Source organism: Vicugna pacos, chromosome 2 (assembly GCF_048564905.1).
Source record: "Vicugna pacos chromosome 2, VicPac4, whole genome shotgun sequence".
In the NCBI taxonomy this organism is placed as follows: domain Eukaryota; kingdom Metazoa; phylum Chordata; class Mammalia; order Artiodactyla; family Camelidae; genus Vicugna; species Vicugna pacos.
The window spans coordinates 44390364-44401941 of record NC_132988.1 but is presented as its reverse complement, the minus strand read 5'-3'; the positions used below and the strand labels follow the sequence as shown (position 1 = coordinate 44401941).

The window sequence follows — 11578 nt, the reverse complement described above, 5'->3', positions numbered from 1 at the left end:
TCAGTTAAAAACGTGCTTTAAAGGAGAAACCAATTTGGCTGTGGGAGAAATTGTCCCAAAGAGCTCTGGGAGGGACGTCACCTAGTGAACCGCAAACCTGTGGCTTAGGTAGGCCTGGGCGACCGTCACCGCGCTCACCAGTGAGCAGAGGATCCAGCCATCGCAGCCCACAGCCCACTCTTCGAGCCAACTGAGAGGCGGAGCCATAGCGAAGCTGCTTTCTTTCCTTCCTTTCCTCTCCGCCCGGGAGGGAAACTTCCAGAGAGACCCTGCCTCTCTGCAGATCCCTGACGCTCTTTTCCGCTCGCCCCCGCGCGTCCTTGCCCCGTGGTGGGGAATGGGGAAGACTGCCCCTAGGGCACCAGGGTTAATAGCGAGTTTTGAAACCAACAGCTCGCAGGTGTGAGTTGCCGGCTCTCGTTCATTTCAGAAGGCGCTTCCACGGGGAGAGGCGGACCAAGCATCCGCGCTGCCCCCTCGAAACGCGAGATGCAGGGGGCGGGTCCCTCGTGCCCTCTTTCTCTAACCCCTCCCTTTTTAAATTTTGGTCGGAGGAAAGAAAACAGCCTCGCGCCCGGGTGTGAGCGAAGAGAAGACGGGAGAAGGACACACCCTCCCTTTAGCCCGCCCCCGTCCCGCACTGCGCGGCTCGGGAGGCGGGAGGCGGGAGGCGGGGGCCGGGGGCCGGGCGAGGCTGCGCCCGCGGAGGACGCCAGCTCCCAGCCGCCAGGCGCCGACCATGGCCCGCTGACTCGAGCGGGAGCGCCGCGCCGCGCAGGACGATGCTCCGGAGGGGCCCCTGGCCGTGGCGCGTGCGGCTGCTGCCGACCCCCAGGACCCTAGGCCGAGCGTATCCGCGGCCACCGATGCCCCAGGTGAGTCCAAGCTCGGCGTCGGGGGAGTTGGCTGGAAAAGTTTGCGTGGGGCAACTTCGCGGGAGCCAAAGCCGAGCGGCTGGGACGTTCAACGCGTTTTGCTGTCTTGTTCCCAACCACGAGGTGGGCGCCGGGGCCGCGGACGTGGGCCCCGGGGCCCAGAGTCGGTGTCACCCCCAGGGATGGAAGGGAGGAAAGACCAAGACTGCGGGGAGATGCGCCGGCGCAGCACCTCAGTTAAGTTGGGGTGCGGGGACCACTGGGCGGCGGCCCGGGGAGCAGCACAGTTACCCCGGGAAGCGCCTTCTCCGCGTCCAAACCGCTGTCTGGAGTAAGTTTTCAGAGCTGCTTTACTGTCGGCTGGGTCGTTGGTGCCGAAGTGGCCCAGACGGGTTAAGAAAACGGTAGAACCGAGCGGAGTGACTGCCCTGAGCGTGCACTGTCGTAGGCGAGTGAAATTTCCATACTGAAAACTGGGAGCACTTCCCTTTCAGAGAGGGAAGAAAAACTCGCGTTTTGTTCCGAGACCCGAGAGACGGGTGAATCATGAGTGTGTGCTGGTGAGTAACAGTTGGCCTGACACAGTTGTAGTGTAGTTTGTAGAACCGTTGCTTGAGGGAGGGAGGAGAGTGGATGTGCACTTAAAAAGACACAGGAAGACGGGGGAAAGTACTGATTGTAACTGGGCTTGTGCTGGAGCCTGGAAGGAGACCTGGAGCCCTCACTTTGAGCCTAACGAGGAAAGACAGCCTTTTAAATAAAGCCTTCCAGGTGTGTGCGGTTGGGGAGGGCGTTGTTTAAACGAGTTTTAGTTCTGAACACCGCTTCCCCACCCTCATAAATCAGTTTCAGATTGTTAACGAGGAAAAGATTTATTTTTGCTTCTCAGTTGTGCAGTTTGAAAGAAAAGCAGAAAGTAAACGATGCCGTAACCATTATCTTGTCTCTTTCACTTCCTGGTTTTGTTTTGTTTTGTTTTTCCCTTCAATTCTCACAGGTCGTCAGAGTTTGGAATGATGGAGGAAATATTTAAAGGCATTTAAAAAAATACCTTCCCTGAGTGTCTGAAAGTGGGAGGGCATTTTGTTCCTTTGATCTAGGAAAGGGGCAAACTTAAAATGTGAAAGGGTAGGCCTAATAGAGTAATTGGAGAGAGGCTTTTTCCACTTTGTGAAATTTGCTCTTTAATTATAAACATTGCACTTTACAGTTAAAGATATACCAAACAGTAAAACTGCCCAACACAAGGAACCCCCTTCACTCTGTGCCATTTAAACTTTAATGATTGATTCAGTTTCTTCTTAAATCCATATAACACTTCGAGTAAGATGTTTATGGCTCCCAAGACTGGCTGCCCTTTCTCAAGTAATTGTCGACTCTAAGCTCCTTTCTCCATGTTCCCCACCTGATGCTATCCAGGGTGGTGCCAATGCATGCCCCAGCAGGAATTGGACACTCCTTAAAAGAAGTAGAAAATGACACGGTGGGGCTTAATAGGGCTTAATCATAGGGGAACAGTGGTCAGTACTTTGTCTTTAGGTAATCATCTTAAGAGGTGTTACTGGTTCTAATTTGCAGATTTTTGTTTTTTAAGTCTTGGCCGTCTATGCTATTAAGTCAGTTCGCAGAACTTTAGAAATAGCTGCCTTCCATCATTTCACTTGTCTGGTTGAAGACCCCCAAAGAATGAAGAGAAGCCTTTGAGTTTGCTTCTTTATGTGCTCTCTGAAATTGTACCGTGAAGAAACTGACAAACATCCTGGCCACCTAGGAGATTTAGCTAGGGCTACTGAACCATTTTCTGCAAATCACAGTAACACGTTGTAGGGACATTTTTCATTCTAAGGTCTCACTGTTTTTTGATTGCCCTATTTGATATGAGAAGTCTTATGGCTAAAAACAAGTATTATTTCTATATATTTTTGCTTATCAACATTCAGAGCCTCTGAAAGCAGCAGGGGGGAAAAGAGAAAAGGTGATATATGTGACCTGACAGCTCATAAAATCCTTGCTTGAAAGGACTTGTCATTAATAGTATCTCAAATAAGCATTCCTGATTATATTGGCTTTTTCTGAAAGTCTGAGTGTACTTTATAGGAACATTTAGTAATTTTGAATAATAGCCATTTATGTTCACATGCTAGGTGAGTAATTGCCATTGTTTTGTGGGTAGAAAAAAGTTTGTCAACACGAATGTGTTTAGGATAGCAGAATTGCTTTTGAACACATTTCATCTGAAGCATGAGAGAGCGGGAGCATGTTGTATTACCTTTGGTCAAGGTATGGCTTGCTGTCTATGGTCACGTTCCAGGGTCAGCATCTCTGCTTGTCAGCAGCACTCCGGCTGAGTGGTTGTCACGGCAATACACGGCTCCTGCTGGCCGTTCTGTTGTGGAGGACGCGGCCTTGAGTGATCATGGTACCTGGTGAATTATCACTAAACACAAAGCTTTTGCCTAATCTTGCCTTTCTTAATTTGGGTCTTGGTTGGAGAGACTCCCTGATATGATTTCAGGCTTCCAGTACAGCATTTGAGTCCCTACATAAGCTATGTTTAAAATTTTTTAAAAATCAGGTGTACTTTGCAGAGAAATTTAAGTATTGAGTATGCTTTTTTGAAATCTAGAAACAAAGCATATCCATGTTTTAATTCCACCATCAAATATTAATTTAGAAATTGTCTTCTATCTTTTGAATTAAACATGTCATTCTTGCTTGACACTTTCCTACCATTCTACATCTTGTGTTTGTAATTGGCGCATTGCATTCTGTAATATCAGTTTCAGAGCTCTCTCCCGAGGACAGTGATTGCTTTTACGTTGGTGATTGTACTTACACTGTAGAAAAGACACAGATGCTTTGGTCTCAGAGTAATTGTAGACCATTTTTTCTATTAAATGTTAAACATTACCACTTTCCCAGCACTTAGGTATTAGTGCTGGAGTTCTTGTTTGGGTTTTATTTTTAAACATTACTGTTTATTGCAATTTAACAATATTCTGTTTTACAGCCAACTCTAAGCTAGGAAATCATTTTGTAGCTTGGCAGATAAATGAATGAGGTCCCTGTGAAACTAAGGGAGGCAATCAGAGGCCAATCAGAGGTTGATCTAATAGCTATATAAGCCAAATGTGTTTACTTCACAATGGAAATAAGTAGCTAATTGAGTTGATGATGGGCAGTTAAAACATCTGATGGTCGAGCTGGCCCCGCCCTCCTGAGCTTAGCCAAGCCGTTCAGTCTGTTTGAGCCTATTTTACTCCCTTTTCAAAACAAGATTTGTCTAATTGGTCTCCAAAGCCCCTTCCGTCCTAAAATTGCCATTTAGTTATTTTATTGAGAGTTGTAAGTATACTATTGAATAAAATATTGTCAGTGTCAGAATGTTTATCTCAATGGTGGAGAACCCTCTTTTGTGTGATCTTAGGCAGTTGGTAGAGCAGCAGTTTTAACTAGTGATTGTAGGAACTGTTTTCCCCCTTAAAAAGAAATTGGAGTTTGATGGGGTGAGCATGTCATAGTGGTATTCTGTTATGAATTGTCTTGCTCTAATACATCATTCTGTCATTGCCTGTGATTTCATCTGTGAAATAGTGCTTATTTAAGAGTATCTAGTATTAGAACCCTAAAACCATTATATACTAGGCAACTTAAACTAACCTGCAGGCTGTAACCAATAGATAAACAAAATAGCATTCTCTCAACCTTATTCTAAAAATATCTAATTTTTGATCCCATTTGACACAGTATTTTCCTGGTTTTTTAAGACAAATACTAGCTCTCTGTTCTCTGAGCTCTGTATGTAGACTGCGTGGCTTGGGACCCCCACCCAAATGTTTTACTGAACTGTCCTCATTGGTGTACCTTTAAGAAACAGGCCAATGAGAGGTGATAGTCAGTTAAGAGGTGCCCTTAATGAGGACCCATGGGAGAAACTGCTGTCTAGCTTTAGTCTTAGAATCATTGGGTTTCTCCGGTGGATGCTGGGTTTACTGTGCAGACTGAGGTGAACAGCCAGTGGTGGTCTCTTATGCACTGGCTGCCGGAAAGCTTGGGTCAGATTTTCAACCCACCTGGTAACAGATGTGAAAAGCCTTATGACGTGCATTTCCTGTGTTTACCATGCACGTGGTTTCATCTCCGCCTTTGTTTTTCCCTCCATATCATCACCCATTTTTCTGTAATCATCTTTCAATTGGAAAGAGTGGTGCATAGATAAGGGTTTGTTAAATTTCAAAAATCAGCTCTTTGGTGTTGGAACAAATCCAATCTGAGTAGTTAACGGTGGAAGTGGGGCAAAGCAGTCTCCACGTTGACACAGCCTCCTTGGGGCTTCACCTGTAGAATGTTCTCCACATATACTGACTGCGTTGAATTGAGTTGCTGTAAGAATCTGCTTTTGATGCCGTGGTTGTTTTAACTGAGATATGCTTGACAAACACGATTGTCTCTTAAAGATGGTGGTCCTGAAGTTGTTTGCTCTTCTCTCACATTTTCACTCCTCCTACCCTCACCTGTCCTAAATGTTACTATTTCCTTGCTACCTGCACTGTCCTCAGCTGAGTAAAAGCAGAGTTTGGATCAACTACTAAGGCCCGTTAAATCTCTTTATTCTGAGTTTCCCTATTTAAATTAACTCATAAATTGGTGTTCTTTTATTTTACATCATTTTCCCCTTAGCTTACAGGTGCATCATAAAGAGAATAGAAAGCATGAGTCCAGCTTTTGTTTGGCAGCTCTTTGGGGGATGATTGGGACTCTATCTAGGATTCACAATATTGTGAGAAGAGATGTGTGAAATCTCCACTGTAAACCAAGTCCCTTGAGAATTTCTCTGAGTAGATTTGAGGGCAAGAAATAGGGAGCAGTGAAAAGAGAGGCAAGAGATGGAGCAGGAGCTGAAATTTTCATGGCCTGTGAGCAGAAACAAGAAGTGACAAAACATTGACACAAAACTGACAGGTGCACAAAGCTTTATTGTGGCAAACTTAAGGGAGGAGAAAGTCGCTAAGATTGCAAGGGTCACATGGTGAGTATGAGTTCCACCTGAAGGTCTTAGGATGCTTACCAGATTGAATAGATGGTTTGGTTTATAAAACTGCTGTGGACCCAGGTGGTAATCCTAATATATTTAACTCCACTGAGAACTCCTAATTATTTTGTTGTAATAGGAGCGTTCTTTATAATGAATGCCTTGCTCAAATCGCATTTCTGGGACCTAAAGATGAATTTGCTTATTTTCAACCTCTTAGGCATAACAGTAAATAATAAATGTCCTGAACTCTGTTTGGAGGAAGGAAGGAGTTATCATTCTTCTTGACAAATCCCTGTTGTTGTTCTGACTCTGTGTGTATGTGTATGTCCGTGTGTGGTTGTCTCTTCTGTTAAATATTTTGTTTAGTTTTGGTATATGAGTTTCTCTGGTAGATGAGTGGGATATCTGAAGAGGGGATTTTAAAAGATGTTGGTGAATAACTGCTTTTTCTGCCAGTAATGCAGCTGGAATACAAGCACACATTTTTATTAGACTGACAGTAATGTGACCATAAACCTTGAAAAAAAAATTTGTTTTAGAAGGTAAGTGCAAACAGATCAGCCTAGCATTGGCTCCCTAAGCCCTTGCTATAGGATATTTGTTGTCACATTTTGTAATTTGATAACTCATCTCTGCAACTCTGCTTTGGAAATGTCTCAGACAGTGTATCATAAAGCAGTTTTCATTTTTCAGGAGAAAGTACGGTTTCTTTTGATCTTGTAAGTATGCTTTTATGGGTTTGTTATTAGTGAAACTAAGGTAAGAAAGCTTTAAAACACAACCTTCAGCTGATCCAGAAATCCTTTGGCCTCACCCCTCCAGTTCGGCTTTCTACTCCGTGCCCTACCAGTCCCACGATCCTGTCGCCATGTGCTCACTCCTCTTGTCGGATGTCCCTGTGAGTGTTTATAATGTTTCACAGGCAGCATTGCCCACCCCCCACCCTCCCTTCTTCACCCTCCTGAATTCTACTCTTCCTCCAAGGCTGAGTCCCAGTACCCACACCACCCCAGTGTTTGAGGTCCCTATAGGCCTCTATCCGCGGGATTAATTACACTGTCCTTTTCACGCCCACAGTATCTGCAGCATCTCATTCTACTGTGAATTGTAGTTGACTGGGTTCATGTGATTTTCCCACCTGGATTTTCTCAGCTTTTTGTGGTCAGAACTGTTTCTCCTCATCTCTGATGGCCTCTGCCCTTCCACAGTAGGTGCATAATAAATGCTTGTTGGGTAAAAGAATGGAAGAATGGATGATAAAGAACTAAATATTATATAGCCTTCCTTAATGATGTGTTTGCTTTAGGTCTTACATTCTCAGTTTCCTCCTCTCCACTTCATCTAGCCAGGGGAACACCTGAGGCGTTCTTACCTACCTCTCATGATGTGAGTCTTGATCACTGAAGATAATTAAAAAGTTAATCCGGGTAATCTTTATATGTATCGTGTTTTCTATTAAAAGAAAGCAGTAGTCTTCATTGTATTTTGGTTCTTTGTTTTATTTCCGATATGCTTTCACATCAGGATCTTTAAAGGACATGATCAACATAATTTAATGAAACATAAATTCTGTAAGGACCACCTGGCATAGAAGTGTATTCTTGGCTATTCTGAAAGTGTGGTGGTGATTTAGGATGACTGTGGGAAAGGGAACACTTTTCTCCCTCGACCAGAACTTTCCTAAATGGAATTCTCAGAGTATTAGATCATGTTGGTTTTAGTTTTGTGAAGTGCTGTTTTGTGACTGCCACAAGTTATTAGTGTTGATACTAAAAGCTTAATCATTAAAACTTACAGAATTTAGAACAGTAATTTAAAAATCAATTATAGGGGTAGGCAGTATAGCTCATTGGTAGAGCATGTGCTTAGTGTGTACGATGGCCTGGGTTCAATCCCCAGTGCCTCCATTAAGGAGGGAAAAAAAAAAAAAAGAAAATTAAACTTTTTTTTAAATAAGAAAAAGTTTGAAAAAATCAATTATAAACATGTTTATTTGTAAAATACAATTCCTGGGCAAAATAGAAGATTAACCTTTTTGAAAACCCTGCCCCCTCAAAAAAAAAAAAAAGGAATATAATTTTTGACATTAAGAAACATGCAGACCCTTTCCTATTACAAGGCCCCCATTACCATTCAGAAGTGGGGCATACTCCTTTGGAGCTTGGAGTTGCTGTGAGTAAGTATCATCCATTGGTCTTCGTGCCTGGGGGCAGTTTAGGGAGTCCCTTCAGGATATGTAGCAGAATTTGTTAAGTGCCGTTAAATGTTCAAGTGCTGGATAGATAACCCTGGACAGTGGTTGCCGTTCATCTGTTTTACTTATACAGCCTAGAATCTGAGTCTTTGAATAGACTTTTTATGACTCTAGAAGGTTCATGCCATTGTCCCCATACTCCTGGACTTCGGGGGCCGAGTGGATGAACAGAACGGCCCCACGGATCCTGCTGTTGCCGCTTGTGCTGCCATCACCCCCCCCAGCTCCAAGAGCTGCTTCTGGCTTGATTCCTAAAAGTGTTTTAGCAGAAAGTTTGGCCTCTGTTTTGCCCATCCTGGGGTTAGGTTAGTTTACTCTGAGATGTATGTAGATGCCACTTCTCACACTTTTGGTCTTTCATAGCTGAGTCCATTTTTGTTACCCATTCTTCCCTTGTCCCTAAACTGGGTTTTCACTCTTATCTAAGTCCTGAGATCTCAGTGAAGGAGTTGTGGTGGTTTATGCTAGGTCTGAAACCTCGCAGAGAAGATCCTAATATGTTACATGGAAGACTAGGTACCTACGTGTAAAAGAGAGATGTGTTCATTCACTAGTTGGCTGATAAGTCAAACATCAGAGACGATACTAAAAGAATTCAGAGAAAAAACATCATTAGAAATTGAAAAGATGAAAAGAGGTGAGATTTCTCAGCTCTGAGAGCAGGGTAGGGAAGGGTTTAGCAGGCACGTATGGAGAAGGAAGAAAGGGTATAAGCACAGAGAGTGGAATCTGAAGGGGGTTGGGGGTCCAGTAGGCACTCTGATCGGGCTGCAAGGAGTATTCTCTGGGAAGAGTGGTCCTTGATTTGACTTGGATTAGAATTTTAGACTTCATGTTAAAACCTTACAGTAATTGTGCTTATTAAACTCTGTATCTCAGACTGATACCCTGCAGAACATTGATTCCTGTGATGTTACAGAAAAACAAATTCTCTGTCCTTACATGTTTGAAGAATTCTGGGCTAAGCCATACCACATTAAATGGTTCCTTCACTACACACCTCTCTAATGGGCATCAGCACAGTCTCAGAGGGGAAGAGGGCTGATCACGGACCTCTGTTATTCCACAGCAGTCCTAATAACTTCTCCCAGAAAAGTGCACAGGATGCGGTTTTGGAGAACACTGCATTAAAAAATTAGGTTGGGGATGGATTATGTTGAAAAACACATGAAATCCTCTTACTTCCTCGCCTGTTTCCTCAGGCCTAACTAACCGTGCCACTCTGGCAAGTGTACTGGACCATTCCTAATGCTGCATTCTTCAGCCTCCTTTGAGCCAGTATGTGACCAAGTTCTGGATAATCCCACATGGCATAGAAGTGTAACTTCGGGTTCACATCTTTAATTAAGAAACTGACTTCTCTCTTCTAATGTTTTCGCCCTCCCATGGGCTAGAATATAGATGTGGAAGGGGTGAGCTAGCCTGGACCCTGTGGAAGCATACAACCCTGTTGGTGATGGTGGAGCAACCAGATAGAGGGGACCTGGACCCCTGGATGGCAGTAATGTCCTCTTACTCACCCTCAACTGCCAGCTACTAGAAAAGCAAACATCTCTCTCCAGTCCCATGTGTTTTGGGGTCTCTTTGTTACAGCAGCTTAGCTTGTGCCTTATCCTGTCCAAGGAAAGAGCAGCCTAACCAGAAGTCTGAGTGGAGAGAGTCAAGCAGAGGAGCCAGAAAAGAAGTAGAAGAACCAGAGAGATGATGAGACCGATGCTATTGGAGGCTCTCAGAAAGCACTGCTGCAGAAGCCCCAAGCATGGTTACCCATGGCTGAAACCTGAAACTGAAAAATGACCAATGCATGGGGATAGAATGTGTTTTATAGAGCCATCTCCACCTGCCATGCGTGTGTTTTATTCCTGGTTAGAAGTCCATCTTTGACTTCATGGCTTCATAAATAAAACCTGTCTTTATTACTAGATGAGAACCATCTTTTTTTTTTTTACACTGAGATATAATTTACATAATACATTATATTAGTTTCAGGTACACAGCATAATTGGTTTTCGTATGTTATGAAAAGATCATCACAAACCATCACCACACATAGTTAAAATTTTTTTTCATGTGATGAGAACTTTTAGGATTTACTCTTAGCAGTTTTCAAATATACAGTGCAGTATTTTTTACTGAAGTATAGTTGATTTACAATATTGTGTTAGTTTCAGGTATACAGCAAAGTAATTCAGTTATATATATATTTTTCAGATTCTTTATAGGGTAGTAGAAGATAGTGAATTTAGTTTCCTGTGCTAGACAGTAAATCCTTGTTTATGTATTTTATGTATAGTAGTGTGTCTGTTAATCCTGTGTTCCTAATTTATGCTCCACCTTTCCCCTTTGGTAACCTTAAGTTTTCTATGTCTGTGAGTCTGTTTCTATTTTGTAAATAAATTCATTTGTATTAGTTGATTCCACATGTAAGTGATACCGTATAATCGTCTTTCTCTTTTTGACTTACTTCACTTAGTATAATAGTCTCTAGGTCCAACCCATGTTGTTGCAAATGGCAATATTTCATTCTTTATAGCTGAGTAGTATTCCCTTGTGTGTGTGTGTGTGTGTGTGTGTGTGTGTGTGTGTATGCACACACACACACACACACACACACCCCACATCTTCTTTATCCAGTCATTTTGATGGACACTTAGGTCGCTTCCATGTCTTGACTATACAATTCAGTATTATTAGCTGTAGCCACCATGCTATAAATTACATCCCCAGGGTTTACTTACTTTATAACTAGAAGTTTGTACCTTTTGACCTCCTTCATGTGTTTCACCCACCCTTCAAATGGCAGAATTTCCTTCTTTTTATGGCTGAATAATATTCCATTGTGTATGAATACACTGTATTTCCCTTATCCATTCATCCATTGATGGACACTAAGGTGGTTTTCCTGTCTTGGCTTTTGTAAGTAGCACTGTAGTCAACATGGGGGTGCAGATATCATAACAGATAGTGTTTTCATTTCTGCTTCCCAGAAATGGAATTGCTAGACCATATGGTAGTTCTATTTTTAATTTCTTGAGGAGTCTCCCTACTGTTTTCCATAGTAGCTGAACCAATTTACATTCCCACCAACAGTGCACAAGGGTTCCCTTTTCACTCTGTCCTCACTAATACTTGTTATTTCTTGTCGTTTTGAATATAGCCAAACCTCAAACAAATATGAGGTGATGCATCAATGTGGTTTTGATTTTCATTTCTCTGATGATTAGTGATGTTCAGTACCTTCTCACATACCTGTTGGCCATCTATATGTCTTCTTTGGAGAACTGTATGGTCAGATCCTCTCCCCATTTTTTTCCCTATCTGTCCTTCCTGTCTGCCTATACTTTGCTCATTTAACTACTTGTTTGGCACTTGTAGACTCCCTTTTATTAGGGCTTTTTGTGTATATTATCAGCA

General features: G+C 42.9%; 1 protein-coding gene across 5 annotated transcripts in view; it reads left to right on the top strand.

Annotated features, from left to right (window-relative positions):
- Positions 1-560: 560 nt before the first annotated feature.
- Positions 561-11578, top strand: part of MCUB (mitochondrial calcium uniporter dominant negative subunit beta) — an 82898-nt gene continuing 71880 nt past the window's right edge. The window contains exon 1 of one of the 5 annotated variants that reach the window (XM_072938775.1): positions 561-875. In XM_072938775.1, coding sequence (XP_072794876.1) covers positions 783-875 — 93 coding nt within the window. In that variant the 5' untranslated portion in view covers positions 561-782. The remainder of the gene's footprint in view (positions 876-11578) is intronic. The other 4 variants (XM_072938763.1, XM_072938780.1, XM_072938768.1 and 1 more) reach the window with 4 other exon arrangements.